This window comes from Ursus americanus, chromosome 14, assembly GCF_024610735.1.
Source record: "Ursus americanus isolate L20-20 chromosome 14, mUrsAme1.1.p, whole genome shotgun sequence".
In the NCBI taxonomy this organism is placed as follows: Eukaryota; Metazoa; Chordata; class Mammalia; order Carnivora; family Ursidae; genus Ursus; species Ursus americanus.
In genome coordinates, this window is record NC_142140.1 from 25,507,409 (window position 1) to 25,525,384 (window position 17,976).

Sequence of the window (17,976 nt, forward strand, 5' to 3'; positions counted from 1 at the left end):
GAAATGGCTTTTGAGATGGGATGAAAACGTTCGATTTCACTGATTCGGATAAAAATAATAGAGCAATGAGATTTTGTTTCAGATGTATTTTTTAAATATTAAATTTTTGGGGTTTTAAGCTCTGAGTCAAAGGCACGTTAAATCTATAAGAGACATTAGACTGAGTACAATAAGCCAGTCACAAAAGAGCAAACGTGATATGAACCCACTTATCGGACAGACCACAAATAGTCAAACTCATAGAGACAGGAAGCGGAATGGTGGTTGCCAGGGCTTGGGGGAGGGGAAAACGGTTCATTAGTGTTTAATGCGTACAGAGCTTTAATTTTGGAAGATGAAGAGGTTCTGGAGGTGGATGGTGGTGACGGTTGCACGTTGTTGTGACTGGACTTAATGCCACTGAACTACACACTTAAAAATGGTTAAGATGGTAAATTTCATGTTATGTATATTTTTACCACAATAAAAAGAAATATATGAAGGGAGAAACTTTCAGAATAAATGTTGTACCCAAAACTCGAACATAACATTTTGTTCCAAGCGTCAAACCTGGGTCATTCCTGCTTATTATCCTGGCTATTTTGGTGTGCTTTATCCCATCACCCGATGAAGCAATAAAACCGGAATTCTGAGGAACGCTACTGTACCCAGGAGTGTGATCAGAGTAGACAATGACATCTGGAAAGTAGGAAGAGAAACTAAGTATACCCCTGACGGGTGTTGCCAAGAATCCCACAATATGGTAACTTGAATGGTAAAGTCAACGTGCACAGTCCGGCCTGCTGGAAAAATGGAGAGCAACGCTGCTTGGCAAGCTGGGCAGAAATGTGATTCTCGAGACGTGCGCTGAGGTCTCTGCAGTCAAAGTGGGGGGCCCCATGGGTGCGACCACACCTGCGCTTCTGCTCACGTTCCTGTGGTTCGTGCCCCGGGGAGGCCGTTCAGAGGGGGCCCCTCTTGCAGCCACGTGGAGCCCGAGAGCGGATGCTGTCTTCAGGATGCTCTTGTCCCCGGGGGTGTTCTTCCGTGGGCTCCTGGCGGTAGCTGGGGCACAGGAGCTGCGTACCGGAGAAGGGGCTGAGGTCTCCTTGCTCGCTGTGGCGCCAGCAGCGGGCAGGCCGAGCGGGGCATGGCTGAGTCCGGGTCTCTCTCTCTGGCTCTCCCCTGCAGCCCCCAAAGCCGAGAACGAGGTGCCGTCTCCGGCCTCCTCCCATCACAGCAGCAACCAGCCGGCATCGCTGACTGAGGAGAAGCGCACCCCGCAGGGCAGCCAGAACTCCCTGAACACGGTGAGCTCGGGCAGTGGCAGCACCAGCGGCATCGGCAGCGGCGGCGGCGGCGGCAGCGGCGTGGTCAGCACGGCCGTGCAGCCCTACGACGTGGAGATCCGGCGCGGCGAGAACGAGGGCTTCGGCTTCGTCATCGTGTCCTCGGTGAGCAGGCCCGAAGCCGGCACGACTTTCGGTGAGTGTCCCGTCCGCTGCCCTGGACGTTCCCGGGACGCCGGCCGCGGCGAGCGCGGTGTGTTGCAAGGGAAAGATGGCCAAAATCTCATTAACAGAAATGCCTTCCTGCTTTTCGCTTCAGGTAATTAAAATCTTAATGGGGGATGGAGAGTGTGTTCAGTAGCTTTTCCCCTCCTGAAGGTTGAATTTTTTTTTTTTTTAACCTTTCATCTTCCATGGAGAATGCGTGTTCACACGCTCACAACTTCAAGCATAAATGAAATTTGTATGAAATTTGAAGAGCGACCCCTTGACAGTGTAGAGTGAGAAATCCTTGGCAAAGAGTGCCTTTGTGAGGTCCTGAGGAGGCTGTCATGAATAGCAGAAGCCTCAGCAGGGGGAGGAGTTTTTGGACGAGCTTACGAGCTTAGGGTTGTAAAAATGCCTAGGGAACAGTACAAGTGTAAAGAGTAAACATCATCGCATGAAGTGCGCAGGCCACCTTATCTGTGTCCTTTCTCTACTCTATCCCCCTCTGAAATGTTGAAATGTTCGATAATATTTTTACCATTGTCTGCTTAAGAATCTAGTTAAGATCTGAGTTAAGAGCCATTTATCTTCACTGCCCTTGAATCCCAGCAGGGCTGATTTTCCAGGCTTATCCGGATGTTGGGGGTTTCAGCAGAGTATGGAGAAATCCAGTTGTCACCCGCTCAGAAGGTTAACTGATGGGCGTACTAGCAAAGACAAACAGGACCCACATGATTCCAAGAACCTAGTAATCTGTGAATCTATTTCCTGGTAGAATGGATTATAATAATGTACCCAGAAATGATCCATTTTCTTCGTTAGATAAAAAGTCACCTGTTAAATCCCCAAACCTATTTGCTCATTAATATGGAATAGGATGGGAGATGGGGAAGGGCTGTGCAGCTCTATCCCCAAATGACTTGTCCACAAGAGTCTGATGACCTGTGGCCGAGGTCACTGCTGGCGAAGATCAGGCAAGGTGCTCCGTCCCTTCAGCTTTCTGATCCGGTAGAACTCCCTTTACCTTCATGTAGTGTTTGTATGTTGCTTCCTGCTAAAGCCATTTGCCCTGAGGTCTGTTCATTAGGAGACTGAGTCAGTCGGGTCTACGCATGTGTGGCTGCAGTAACAAATGCCCATTACTAACAGTGCTTTTGAGAGCTACATTAATACAGTTATCACAGCATGTCATGAATGGATGACTGGACACCAAGGCAAGGTTTTTTGGGTTTTGTGTGTAAATTAATTCGGGGGACTTTTCTGCTTAATTTAAAAATATAAAGAAAGGCAGAGAGGGGAAGAATTCCCATTGCTTTCTTCAGATCTTACAATTTGATTGTCCCCATGCACCCCCTGATGTTCTCAGGATTTCAGAATTCTCGGTTTCACTTTTACAATGAGATAGATATGTCAGGTGGGAGGCTCTGTGTTATTTAATGAATACTGAATGTCTTCTCACAATTTGGTCTTTGTTTTCCTCTGGCTCTTACAATAAACAAATTCAACTTTCCTCAATACGTTGCATGAGACTTCTGTTTCAAACTGTGCAGAGCTTTCCTCACACCTGCTGTTTGATACCTTTTCTCATGTGATTTGTCCGTGGAGAGGGGCTAAACTTAATCTGGACCTTGGATTTGAGTATGGAAACCCACCAAACCTGCCTTTCGGATTCCAAAAGACCGTGTGCTTCCTTTTTAAAGATTCTGTGGCCTTGGCCTTACATGCAGTGATACACACTCAGGCAAATATGCTGAAATTCAAAGAAATTATAATGCCTTTCCCCGCACATTTTATCCTCAAGGTCCAAATTATGACAGAAGCGCCCACTCAGTGTCAGTGTTTCCCACGTTCATTTTATCACCCTTTCCAAGGGGCAACTCACCTGCATAACGAGCTTCATAGTCCTCAGAAAGACAAATTCTCAAAATAGGTAAATAAGCATTTGGCTGCAGACCCTGTGTCAGGACTCCAAGTCAAATCTCCCACCGCTCTCCAGAAGTTAGCAGTACTCGTGGTTGTGACACGGGCTGCCTCAAAGTGCACAAAAAGCTTTCCTCTTCATATGCCCTTTTCCTGGTTTTCGTATTGTAGATGTGCAGTAAATGGCCATGAGAAAGGAAATGATCAAAGGAAAGGGCTGAGGAAGGATTTGAACCTACCTTTGGCTCACTGTCCTTAGCCCAAGTAGATCGCAGGTCTTCAGAGTCCTTTGAGGGGATTTTTGTGAGGAAGGAGGAGGATTTCAGAGCTAATGAGCCACTGAGGCCCTACCCTGAAAGCATACACGATAGGCTGACTGAAGAAAGGTCATAAAAAGAAAAATAGGGACCAAGGTTGGGTGGCTTTGTTGGCTCCTGTCTTGTAATTATGCCTTTTTCCTGAAGCTTTCATCACTCTGGAGAGAAGGCAGCAAGACTAAGTGTTTGTCCATTAGGTGTTTTCAGAGGGAATTTTGGTGGTAGCAGACGCTCATCCCTCACCAGACGCCTAGTGATTATTTTTTCTAAATGGAGAAGGAACAAAACATTGGCAGAGGCTTAAACAGCAGCTGGCAAAAATGAAGTGAGGTGAACACGGAATGTGTAAAAACATCCATCCCAGCTCTGGGCTTCACATTTGCAGACCCAAAATAAGCCAACGGCGAGTTATTTTGGGGCTCTTGAGAATCTCTGAAGTTGCTAAACATCCCCAGTGTTGTCAGTGATCGAAGGAGGGAAGCTGGGGTTTCCCCACATTTGGAGCGGGGCAGGGCGCGCGGCGAGGAGCAGCCACGGGGGGCAGGGAGCGCCTCCCACACAGGCCCTGAGTGTTGCCAATGTGTTGACCATCGGGCACAGAGCTCTCCTTTAATAACATTTGCTTAATGCTTTAATTAATTAACACTTAACCTTCTCTTTCCCTTTTCAACCCTTTTTCTCCTCCCTTCGCTGTATTCCCGCATAACTTAAAAAAAATAAATAAAAACTCAATACCAAAGCAGGCAATGCATGTGTGGCTATGCCTCACAAAATAGGTCGGATTATTGAAGGGAGTCCTGCTGACCGATGTGGCAAGCTGAAAGTGGGAGACCGGATCCTGGCAGTGAATGGCTGTTCCATCACCAACAAGTCCCATTCAGACATTGTCAACCTAATCAAGGAAGCAGGAAACACAGTTACCCTCCGCATCATTCCCGGGGATGGTAAAGTATACCTCTTGTGTCTCTCGTTCTCTCGTTCTCTCTCGAGCTCTTTCTGGGCCTCTCTCTCTGTGTCTCTCTCTCATCAGGATCCATGTAATTGAAGAGTGTTGATTTGGAGACAGGCTTACCCAGCCCTAACTGAGCATAGCCATCCTACAAATGGAAGCCATCATTACTAAACCTTACCTCCCCCACCCCCGCTTACATAATCCTCTTTCCCTGTGACCCTGTCTTGCTGCAGATACAGACACTGCAGAAAATCTTAACTTACCCCATTTTATTTTGGTTTTGGTACCCTTGTCCTTAAAATGAAAGAGTAGTTTGAATACAGGTGGTAAAGACCCTCTGATGTTCTCTCTGGAAATGATTAAAGATTTTTTTTTTTTAATCACTAAAATTTAACGATATGAGGGGTGCCTGGCTGGCTTAGTCGGTAGAGCATGTGATTCTTGATCTCAGGGTCGTGAGTTCGAGCCTTATGTTGGGTGAGGAGCACACTTTAAATTAAATTAAATTAATAAACAAAATAAAATAAAATTTTTAAACCAAAATTTAACTGTATGATTTGATATCACAAAACCTACATAATGACAATTCAGCGCCAATACTTTTTTATTCCCCCAGAATAAGTGAATATATGAAAGGCTTTTGTTGAATAAGAGATCCTTAGGGTTTGTGCTTACTTGGTTTGTCTAATTGTTGCATGTGGATGAAGAAAGAATAAAACCTCTTTTTTGATAGGTTATATCTGCATGAAAACAGGCCTAGTGTTGTTTGTTAGTTTGCTTGATTATTTGGTTAAATTCAGATCTTGTTTCTTTTACACCGTTGGTGATTCTGCCCCCTAGGGGACATTTGGCATTGCACGGAGTGGGTGCTAATGGCATTTAGTGGTTAAAGGCCAGGGATGCTTCTAAACATCCTACAGGATGCAGGATAGCCCCCCACAATGTAACGTTATACAGCAGAAAATATCAATACTCGTTATTCGTATCTTTTTTAAGATTGCTTTATTTATTTTAGAGGGAGAGAGTGCAAGAGTGCATGGGAGGAGCGAGGGTCAGGAGGAGAGGGAGAGAGAGAATCTCGAGTAGACTGCGCTGAGCACGGAGCTGACGCAGGATTCGATCTCACCATCCTGAGATCACGACCTGAGCCCAAATCAAGAGCTGATGCTTACCCGAGTGAACCACCTAGGCGCCCCTCTCATTATTCATATTTAATAAAAATGAAGTTGATATACTGATGTCACTAAGTATGATTCTTCAGAGGATTAAGTCCTAAACACTGACTTCCTTCTAAACAGACTTTGCCTTTGGGAGGAAAGTGATACTTGTCTCAAATGTTTCAATGTCTCTTCCGTTTGCTGTTACTATACATGTTATAAAATAAAATACATATTCTAAAAGTCAGTATTTCTCAAGAGAAAATGTGGTTTAAGGAGATGGCGTGATAAAAATTCTGTCCTTGGGGCACCTGGGTGGCTCAGTCGGTTAAGCATCTGCCTTCGGCTCAGGTCATGATGCCAGGGTCCTGGGAAAGAGCCTCACATCTTGCTCCCTGCTCAGCGTGGAGTCAGCTCCTCCCTCTCCCACTACTCCCCCTCATTCATGCTCTCTCTGTGTCTCTCTCAAATAAATAAATAAAAATCTTTAAAAAAAATTCTATGTCCTTGATCTGTAAAATAAGAAAATCAGAGATTTTATCTGAAAGTAATTCACCAAATGAATTTTTATAGTTGCTAGAAAGCAATCCCTCTTGGTTTCAAATTCAAGTGGTGTAAACTGTGCCTTTCAGAAAAAAATCATAAACCAAACAATAAATATTTGAAAATTGTTGGTTCCAAAACCAGAGTATTTTCTCTGAGCCAAAAATACCCCATACCAAATGTGGAGGGAAAAATAGCTCCTTGATTGCTGGTCTACTTCACCCTGCCTCGGATGCATGGTTAGTAATTTACCATGTGGTCTGGAGTCCATTCCACCAGTTCACTACTCTGGAAGACAATTACCATTTAGGAATGTGTTCGCAAATTGATAGAACATAGGTTCCAATGGAAAGGATGAAGGAAGCCAGAAAAATTAAGGGAGAAGTAGTTGAGAGAGCCAAATGTACTATATAAATTTAGACACATCTATCTACATGCCATAAGGAGATTTCAAAAAACGAATCCAGAAGAACGAGACACAGGCATTGACTTGCTTTGTCTATGTCGGTCAGTCTTAATGTGGGAAGGACAATGTCCAAAAAAGGAAGGAAGGAAGGAGAGAATATACTCCTTGAGGGAAGGGCTTAGAAAAAAGTTTGAAATCAGGGAAAGATGTAAATATGCAGAAGCAACTTATACTACCGTGCACATATTAGGTATTGACTTAATAAAGTGCAATGGAAAAGTTTTGGAAAATCTGAACACCAAGAAACATAGTGCAAGGTGAATTATCCAGTAACAATTGTCAATAAAAAGGCATTTTTTAAAACTTAAGTACTTAAAAAAATGTAAAATTCAGGTAGACATATCACATACTCTCTTGGCTAGAAGAAAGTAAGCATGACAGCTGATAGAATGTAGTTGAGGACCAATGGGCTCCCCAGGATGTGATTTCATCCCAAGGTACTGCAGCAGTTCATTGCCATGATAATAAAACTCTTCATCAATTACTTTGTAGATTTCAGAAGCCAGGTAAAGGAAATCAGGTCTGACAGAAGGTAGATTTCTGATGCTCATCTTTTTAATGGGGCCAAAAGTGGAAATTATAATTGAGGCAGGGGAGTTGTATTTCTGGAGAGGTGATAGAACAATCAAGAAGTTTGCAAACATCTAGAAGACAGAGTGACCATTAATGAAGGTCTGATGAAGATAAACACGGCAGATCACTTCCTCTCTGTGAAGGTGTGTTAGACAAGGAGAACTGTAGAATAAAAGGGAGTGTGTGTTAGGGACCTCTGCTCTCCTTCACACCTTTCACTAATGGTTAATCACGTGGCCCAAAGAGAGTTTGTGTTGCGGTCCTTGTGAGGACACTGAAGTTCTTAGAAATCCATGTTATCCATAGTACTGTTGTCAGAAACCCTAGGAGGCACTTCAAGAAGATGGGAAAACGTGTTCTCTTTTGGGCGGTGCTCGGAACCCACTCAGGATCCACTTCTTTCCCTCTCTCCTGCTGCCTGATTCTTTTTTCTTGTCATTGCTCACCTGGTATTTTCTCCAACTTACTTACCTCTGCACTTTCCCTAACTCTGCTTCTCCCATTTCTCTGTGCCCTCCTCAGCTCCCCATCAGTCCCCTTCTACAAAGACTTGGAAACATGACTTCCCTTTATCTGGCTTCCTGTGTTTCTAGAAGGCCTGCCTTCTAAGGTCTTGGACAGGCCTAGATCAGGGGGTCCTCACCATCTCTGCTTTTACTATCTTTGGGACCAGAGTGGGAGGTGCAGTGGGGGCAGAACATTTTCTCCTGTGTGACGTGGGCAAAGGATAATAAATGTGTAAGGGCAGCACAGAAAGGCCCAGAGACTAGCCGAACGTTTTGAATCTGAACTTGAAATTTGACAAGTCAAACCACACACGTTTCCTACCACTTGCCTTCTGTAGAAATACTCTCTGAAATCTGGGTGGGAATGAAACTCTAATCAGACAGGGCAGACCCTTGACTTACTCAGACTGACACAGAACCATCAGTATGAATCAAGTTCTAGATAATCAAAATATTCATAAGCTTAAAAATCAGTTACTTATGGTAAGTCTTAAATTTGTACTTCAGATCACTCTCATTCAAAGTATTTGTTATATAGTAGGTAAGGGCATGGCAACCCGGCGTTGCTATTTCCTTGGCAAAGGCATAGAAGAGTATAAATATCTTAATAGAAGGCTCTGTGGATATGATAGCTAGCAAAGGGATAGGGCAAAAGGAACAGGGTTCCAACCATAACACATTTCTTAAGTCTCCCAAAGCTTCGAATATTTATGGGATTCAAATTTTCAGACGCTTCCTTTAGCATTTATTACATGTGTGTTTATGCATTCAAGTATTTATGAAAGGAATGATTGTATCCTTTGTTGATTTGTTTGGCTTTGTAGTGCGGATTCCGTAAGGGAGGCTAAAAGTATTAACATGGGGGCTAGGTTGGAATTGTAATCACTTGTCATGGAGATATTGAAACCCAAGGTAGAAGCTCTTGTCAGAAGTTAGTGCCCTGATTTAGCACGACACCGTGACAGTGCCTTGAGAGCCAGGATATGCTTTGCTTGAGACATGATTGCTATGGAAAGTGTAGTAATATCCATTTTCATTCCTCTGGGAGAGCTAAAGTAGGTGTGAACCCTGTTTAATAAAGGATGTAGGATACTTCCTGGAATTTATCATAAAAATAACCAATCTGTGCATCTATCTTTGAGTTTTAAAAGTCCAGTACTTTGACATCCATTCATAATACTGTGCTGGATTAGGCTCTTCTATCAGGCCCTTGTTATATGGGGCAAGTTCTATTTTGAGATGGAGCTACAGATTGGTGATAATGGCCTTCACCTCTGTATTTTAAAAAGCTAGAGAGAATGTCAATACATAAAGTCTTGGTGTAATTCTAAGACTTAAAATTTTAATAAAATAAGTATAACTTTATTGATATTTAAAAAGCATCCTGGAAATCCAGGGTTTGCCAAAAATTATTTAGGTGCTTGGAAGATGGCTCATGAAATCTAGAGTCAAAGCAGGGTATTTTGTTTTTTAATTAAGCTGTGATAGTTGGTGGTAATTATGCAATAAAATAAAGGCACTGCTTATTTGAAAGGAACATACCAGTGAGATATAATTCTACATATCACACCAGTTAGATATATATTGATACCAACACATAATTCCCTTGTCAATGGAGGTAAGACTCTGGATGACTTTGGACATGTTACCTACCTTTCCTAAGCATTAGTGTCTCCATCTGTAAAGTGGGGGAATAATTGCACCAATTTCATTGAGTTGTAGGAATTAAATGAAATAGTGCTTGTGGAAAGGCACTTAGCACAAAGCTTGGCACTTTGTAAATGATCAAGAAATGGTGGTGGTTCATAGATTAAGAAATACAGCAATAGGAGGAAAATTCAGTGAGCTCAAATAATCATTTGCATATAAATGTTAATTTTTTAAATACTTAAAGTTAATCTTCAGTCCAAAACAGATTTGCATATAAATATGCAGAAAATAGCAAATGAAAGATAGGCGGAAGATTAATAAAAGAATTCTATTTATATGTGTATTGAGTAATTATCTGTCATATCTCATCAAATGGTGAAAGCGCAGAAATTAAAAAATCTGTGTCAGAATGGGATCTGATCTGCCTTGAAAAACCCTGGCTACCAAGAACATACAAGAACTCGAAAGGGGAACTCCTGCACGATTCAGTAATTATAATCACTTTAATTACAAGGAAACGTTCTTTTTGGTATCCTGACGATGATTTCCCCATGGCCCGAACAATCGTGTGATTTCCCAGAGAGTCTCCATAAAAGTAATTACAATGAGCAATATGAAGTTTTTTTAAAGGACCGATACATGGGTTGATGAAACTTCCGGTGAATCATATCGATAGAGAGTGCAGTCTTTTAGCCCATTGTCCTGACACAGTGGGTGTACTTTATGGAAAATCACCTAGATTTATCACCTTGGTTGTGCCAGTTAACTGCACTCATAAAAATACTAATAATATGGTTTTAATATTGTGATAACAGTAATAAATACATGCTCCCAATAAAAAATGTGCTAATCATCTTTTGTATAGTTTTTATATGCCAGGCACGATCCCAAACACTTTGCTCTCAGATAATCTTTACATGAATTTTCTTAGGTACTCCTGTTGTCCCGCATGTACAGAAGAGAAAACCGAGGCATAGAAAGATGAAGGGACTTTGCGTAAGTCCCAGCCAGTAAATTGCAGAGCTGAGGGTGCACACAGCCAGTCTGAGGCTGGAATCTGACTTCCTAATAGGACATTATGCTAAGCCACCTCCCGTGAAGACTGAGAAACACCATCTCCCCAGCTCAGGGGGTTGCAAGATATATTGGCATAGTAAAGACTCAGAGGAAAAACAAAATATAGACACAAAAACACTTCCCTCTATTTCACCCATTATTTGTCATCCTTAATTGACCACATGTTCCTTTCCCTCAGAATCTGTAGGTTTAAACAGATAATGGGAAACATGAGTTGGATTCACTTTACAGTGTACTTGATCCAGTTACATTTTCTTATTAAACTTGTGCCTTAGCTCGCAGCATCATGGGCTTTATAGGTGGCATATAAACTGTTAAAATCATAATTCAACTTTCTCATTTTGCAGAGAGTTTAAGTTCCCATGATAATAAATCGAAAGTAGGAGTGGTAGTAAGGGCCATAGGTACAATAAAGGGGTATCGAGTGCTTACTGTATGTCAGGTACTTTACTAAGCTTTCCATATACTTTTATCAAAGAAAAGAATTACATTATCATCCCCTTCTATCAGATGAGGAAAATAAGGCATACAGCTAATGAGTGGGGAAAGGGGGATTGGATCTCAAGCCCGTGATTTTAACTATGTAATGAAATAAAATAATAGGAAGCCTGACCCAAGCTGAGTTAATATCCTTAGGAAATTAAAATGGAAGACAGACCACAAGTAATTGGGATTTCTGTGATGTCCTGTCACCCACGATTACAGTGGAGAAGAGATGTAGTCCAGGAATCCCAGGTGGGAATACTTAACACATTTCGACTTAACACACAGAAACTTTGTTATACATCATGGATGGATACATGTAATCTGCAAGCATTAGGATGCCTACTATGAACCAAAGGCTCCTAGAAACTTGTAGACTTCATTGCACACTATGAATTAAATAGGCATTCATAGGCTAATCTTAGAACCTAATGACCACATTTAGTATTTTCTTGATGAGAAAATGTATGCCAAGTTCCAACAGTCAACCTAAAAGTAAATATTAAAAGTGCCACTTGCTCATAGTTGCTTGCCATCTGCCTCGATCTTAACGGAGAAATAATTAGTAAAAGGATATATAACCATTAGTATATAAGTGATTACATTTTAACATATGCACGTTGGTATGAAGTCTATAGGGCATGCTCATGAGCATTTTCAAATTCTGGATCTCCAAACTTCTAGAGATTAATGAAGTTGCTTATGAACGTGGTTAGTGGAGAAGAAAGTCAATTTACATAAGAATGTAATCATATTCATTACATTAGGGTGGCTTCATGATTTATACAACTTATATTTACAAACTCTGGCTCTAATGCAAGTTTTGAAATTAATTTTTCATCAGTGATACTAGATGAGATCTGTGAAGAACTCCACATTTTCAGTCGTGCTTCATTAAATGCCCTGGGGAAGAAGGTAGATGTGTGTGTGTGTGTGTAGTTAACAAGATGTTAGCACACTTCTGATTTTAATATTCACGTGAGGAAATCAAGCAAACACACTAAATATCGCTGATAAATTGCAGGAAACATTAGTGGAGACATTTACTATGAGCCTCTAACATTCTGGGGAAAAGCCGTGCCGGTGCGCTGTTTCGATGGCACTGCCATTTTTTAAGTGTCAGGGAGGGAGGGCGAGACACCTCCGTTGGCTACGATTCTAGGGTAGCATGTTCTGGGGCATACTCTTCAGTTCATCTGTGGGGATATCAGTTGGGAAGAGGTAATGGGGACATACGTGCCTCATATCACAGAAGATCTTAGAATGGTTCTCTTAAGTCTTCCTTGTTTAGAAGTTCAAGTCAGGACTGCTCTAAACAGTGACAGAGAAACCAGACTGGTCATTCAGGTACGGGACTTCTGCATCCCTCCTGGTTTGATGATCTCTTCTCTGGGGCCCTCATTCTGTTATGTCCTGTCTCTCCCCACAGAGTCTTCAAATGCCACTTTGCTGACCAATGCAGAGAAGATTGCCACCATCACCACCACACACACCCCTTCTCAGCAAGGGGCCCAGGAGACCAGGTCAGACATAGCTTTAGTTGCTTTTGTTAGGTTTAAGGGAAAAAACTAACTCCTGGCCTGACGATGCCCTTCCTTGATTTTTTTTCTTCCTCCATGTCCCCATGGTTTGCTTTTACATTGATTTCTCTCACTTCGGCAGGAATACCACCAAACCAAAGCCGGAATCTCAGTTTGAGTTCAAAGCGCCCCAGGCAACACAGGTGAGGGCCGTTCTTCTTTTTGCTCTGTTTGCTTTGTACATTTCCTTCCAACTTTCTGAGACTATTTTTATGAGCTATCTTTTATAAGATATCCTCAATTAAAATAAATAACCTTTTGTGAGAGGACGTACTAAATATGTACTCACATGTAGTTATCTAGGAAATGACATTTTAGTTTACTACCTTTGAAAAATATTCCTAGATATCCTTTTCTAGGTGGGAAAAAACAAACAAAATAAAAAAAACGTGATTGTCTCAGGGACTGGCCGTCAGAGAAAGCAAAATCGCTAATAGCTACTCACGGTATTCATGCTTGTTTTCATTAAGGTGTTTCTAAGCCTTGTGAGTTTCAGGTGGGACCCATAGAGCTCACTGCCCGTCCCACAGGGTGGTAATGGGAGGCACAAACGTGCAGGTGAAGCACATTTGGGAAAGATTAGGGGATGGTTAAACGGGTTCATTTTGGCTGGTTTTCTCAGAGCCTTCAGCAATCCGTCCATGCTTCTCCTCGGCCAAGGTAGCAGCCACTCCCCAGATATGGGGAGGTCGTTGTTGGTGTCCTCGTGATAGACACTGCTGTCATTTTCCAGGCGTGGGGCACGGAGGCTGAACATCCAGCACCGTGCAGGGATGGTATCATGTAATGACTTTTCCTGCCACAAATACAACTTATGGTCTCCCTGATTAAATTTTAATATATGCATGTTGGTGTGTAGGCCACAGGCTCACTTGTGAATGTTTTCAGATTCTGCATCTGCAAACTTCTAAGATTAATAACCAATTGAGAATCTCCAAGAGAAGGGTAGAGACCGTGCCCTTTTGTCAAATCACTATGACAGACAACATTTGGGGAGAGATGGGAAGAAATATGGGCAGATAAACGCTCCCCTCCGAATGATTGCCTTTGGTTTTTTTTTTTTTTGAACAGGAGCAAGATTTTTACACTGTGGAACTGGAAAGAGGAGCCAAGGGATTTGGCTTTAGTCTTCGAGGGGGCCGAGAATATAACATGGACCTCTATGTTCTGCGCTTAGCAGAGGATGGTCCAGCAGAAAGGTGTGGAAAGATGAGGGTAAGTAGGAAGAGGAGTTTGGACAAATAAGTCATCTGCAGTGACCTTTTGACATTACGTGGCTAGAACTTTCTTGTTCCCGAGAACTGCATTTTCTGCTGTTTTCAGGACACTCTAAAAGCATGACTCCCACCCTAGAATAAATTTCTCCCTAAAATATAATTGGTGGTAGCTGCTCAAGTTAGGGGAGCCCTTCTAACTCTTCAGGGTGGACTGAAGGATTGAAATTACTTATAAATTTACTGAAGTAAATACTTTCTCAATCTAGTCCCATAGTTCTTACGCTTCATCTCATAAGGCAGGCACATCACTTCACAGGAAATCCTAGGTAGACCACGATGCTTACAGAGCAGGAAAGGCATGTAGTCCTGTAGGTTCTGGGTGGTGAGCTCCATGCGGTCTCCAGCGAGTCACCAGCTGTGTTACCCTAGCCTCAGGAGCAGGTCAACTCTGCCTCAGCAAAAGACCAGCGTCTCAGTGGCATGAATATTCATGGTTGCTCTGTAGTAGTCAAAGCTGCAAATTCAAATATACACATGCCAAAAGAGCACTCTGTTCTGTTTAGATATCTAGTATCTGTTACTCTGTATGCAGATGTCACTTTCCGGGGGGATTAGGTGGTTTAAAAAAAATCGTCTCGTCATTATAGAGAGGTCACTTAAATTGAGGCATATGCATAGGGAGCAATTTGCTACAAATGGAAAGAAATCAAGACAGCCAGGTCAAGAAAGGAAAAAAGCACATGGAACTGGTCCAGAGCAAAGAGGGAAAAAAGTGACCAAGGGTAGGGAACTTAATATTTGTACTTAGGCATAATGTTGCTTGTTAGGTTTCTTCAGATTGAGTTTTTTTTTTTTTTTTTTAAAGATTTTATTTATTTATTTGACAGAGATAGAGATAGCCAGCGAGAGAGGGAACACAAGCAAGGGGAGTGGGAGAGGAAGAAGCAGGCTCACAGCAGAGGAGCCCGATGTGGGGCTCGATCCCATAACGCCGGGATCACGCCCTGAGCCGAAGGCAGACGCTTAACCGCTGTGCCACCCAGGCGCCCCCAGATTGAGTTTTTTTAAAAAAGATTTATCTATCTATCTATCTATCTACCTATCTATTGAGAGAGAAAGAGCTGGGGAGGGGCAGAGAGAGAGGGAGAAGACCTCATGCCAACTTCTTGCAGAGCTCAGAGCCCAACACAGGGCTTGATCTCATGACCTGAGCTGAAATCAAGAGTCAGAGGCTTGATCACCTGAGCCACCCAGGTGCCCCCAGATTAAATTTTTAATGAGTGTTTTTTTTTTTAATTGAGAAAGTAAACCATGAATATCGCTATTAAAAATTAGTAAAAAATGGTGTATGTTAAAATGTGGTTTCCAAAGTCAAACTGTATAACCAATTCCTTGTATATTCTGTTATGCATATATATGCACAATTTGTACACAAAGGAACAGAGACACTGTATATTTCTTTTGTTTAAATTTTAAACACATGGGGTATGCTTTTCCATGTCTTTGCTTACTGAAAAAAGTTTCTGATTGAATGAACTATCATTATCATGGTATTTTGTATTATGCTGTGTAGTTCACAAGACACATTTATGTGTATTATCCAGTTTGGTCCTCACACCTTGGAAGGGATGGGTTGTTAACATCCCCTTTTACTGATGAGTAAGTGTGTTCCATGAAGTTAAAGGATTTGAGCAAGATCAGTTAGCTAACAAGTGATAGGACTCAAATTCAAGGCTTTAATCTCCAAAGCCAGTGCTTTTCCTCTTTTACCTTCTGGAAAATAAGCTCCATGAGAGTAACAATCTTGCCTGTCTTATTTACTCCTTTATCTCCAGGGCCTAGAATAGTAGCTGACACATAGTAAATGCCACATCCGTGTATCAGCCAGGGCTGTGGTCTCATCAGAAAACTCACCTGGGGAAGCGTTTGCTTCTAAGCTCACTCACAGGTCGTTGGCAGGATTCAGTGCCTCTGGGCTGTTGGCCGTAGCTGTCCCTCATTTCCTTATCATGGACTCTGTGGGGCAGCTCACCACATGCATCAGATTGAACAAATGAGAGAATAAAGGAGGGGCACACAAGACAGAAGCCACAATTATTCTATAACTTTATCTTTGAACTGACATCACATCACACTTGACATATTCTGTCTGTTAGAAGCAGGTCACTAATTCCAGCCCGCACTGGAAGGGAAGGAGAGTACACAGGATATGAATATAAGGAGGAGGGGATGGGGGGCATCCTAGAAACTGCCTACTACATCTTTTCCTGAACAACTAATATTCCCTTTACTGCTTTCTTTTTTTCCCTTAGCACTTACAGTCACCAATATACACGTCTCTAATTTTCTTGTTAATTATCCTCCATTAGCATGGCATCTCCACGAGAGCAGGGATTGTTTTCTTTCTTTCACGGCTGGATCCTAAGCAACAGGAGATTTTCTGGAATATTCTCAATAAGTATTTAGTAAATCACTCCATGGAAGAATTTTTAAGCATAAAGCACCTTAATAGCTGGTCAGCCCCTTTGTGACGTTCTCACTCTGTCGTCTCTTGCTTTGGCAGATTGGTGATGAAATTTTAGAGATCAATGGCGAGACCACCAAAAACATGAAGCATTCTCGGGCTATAGAACTGATTAAGAATGGTGGCCGCAGGGTGCGTCTGTTTCTGAAGCGGGGAGACGGCTCGGTACCGGAATATGGTGGGTCAAACTATGAAAACCTTCCTTCCTTCCCTGGCATGACTCCATGAATTTGTCTCCAGAACTGCAGCAGGAAAGTCTTTTTGTTTTCCCCCTACTCACCAGTGTCTCACCAGCCTTTCGCACCATGCGATTGTTTGCCTCGCTTGTTCTGAAATCTCTACACATTTCATCCTTTTGCTTGCTTACGTGGACCGGGGCGTGGCCTAAGACAAGATCTTTATAGCCCCCTTTCTGATAATCAGAGAGAACATTTTGTCTAGTCCAACCAAGAGCGAAGGAATGTTTGTTGGAACTGTGCCAAACTGTTTCTCAGATCCAATTGTTAGCACAAACTGACTATACTCCTTTTCAAAAGCAGGAAAGCAGGTTTCCTGAGTTACGGTATGTTGAGGCACAATTCTCCTTTCTTTTTCTTTTTTTTTTTTTTGATTACTTGATGTTTTTTGAGATGATTTGGGGGCCTTGCTCACCTCCTTTATGCGCTGTATATGACACTTCTGCATATTGCCCCTTGCTGGTCCCTATCCCCAGTCAGACCACCTGAGCCCACTACCAGAAGACAAACAAAACCGCTGACATATTAGCCATATGTTTTTAGATGAAAAAGGATGAAATAGATTCCCAGTGCTCATCATGAGGGAAACATGTTCCTATACCTTTCCTATGGGGAAAGCCAGGTTATACATAGAGTTCCTTTGTCATATGTGTAGACATGATTTGAGTAAACAGCAATGATCTTTACATAGCGTAGTCTTCTGATGGCAAAATATTGTATATTATACTGATTATGTCCTATTTATTTGAGAGTCTTGTTTAAAATGAAAAAAGAAAAAAAAAGCTATGCCCTAGATGTAGGGCTTTTCTTCCCAACCAAAGGTCTACAGAAGTTTCTATAGAAACTGTGATTGAATGGTCCCCATATACGTTGGTCCCCTTTATTAGGGATTGATCTGTTATCACCCTCTTTTCTGAAAGTCGTTCTGCACAATTCCCGGTTGCATTTTGGGCTTGATGAGATCCTTAATTCAGACGCAGCTCAAAGAGAAGGATAACCCCTTTAAAGGACAGCCTTCCCAGGTGTTGGACACTCACACAGGTGTAAAATACAAGGGGCCCAAGGTGGGGGAAGGGGGGTCATCCGATGAGGCCCCTTTAGACACGGCCAACCACAGGGGAGGTGTTTGAATGTTGAGATGCCACAGCTGTGCACTGTACTAAACCTCTGACCATAGGTGTATCAATGCCACGGAAACTGTGTAACACTGTCTCCCTTTTCTGTCTCCCTATGCTTCTGTTGGATGTGATCTTTCATTTGAGAATCATCGTCAGTAACCTGTGTACCTTCTCAAAACCTA

The 17,976-nt window shown here is 42.3% G+C and overlaps 1 protein-coding gene across 12 annotated transcripts in view; it reads left to right on the forward strand.

The window, feature by feature from the left end:
• MAGI1 (membrane associated guanylate kinase, WW and PDZ domain containing 1) overlaps nucleotides 1–17,976 on the forward strand; it is a 608,349-nt gene that overhangs the window by 584,083 nt on the left and 6,290 nt on the right. For 5 of the 12 annotated variants that reach the window (XM_087866868.1, XM_045774650.2, XM_045774657.2 and 2 more), the window contains 6 exons: nucleotides 1,171–1,464; nucleotides 4,453–4,656; nucleotides 12,549–12,642; nucleotides 12,782–12,842; nucleotides 13,771–13,914; nucleotides 16,480–16,618. In XM_087866868.1, coding sequence (XP_087722994.1) covers nucleotides 1,171–1,464; nucleotides 4,453–4,656; nucleotides 12,549–12,642; nucleotides 12,782–12,842; nucleotides 13,771–13,914; nucleotides 16,480–16,618 — 936 coding nt within the window. The remainder of the gene's footprint in view (nucleotides 1–1,170; nucleotides 1,465–4,452; nucleotides 4,657–12,548; nucleotides 12,643–12,781; nucleotides 12,843–13,770; nucleotides 13,915–16,479; nucleotides 16,619–17,976) is intronic. The other 7 variants (XM_087866870.1, XM_045774654.2, XM_087866874.1 and 4 more) reach the window with 3 other exon arrangements.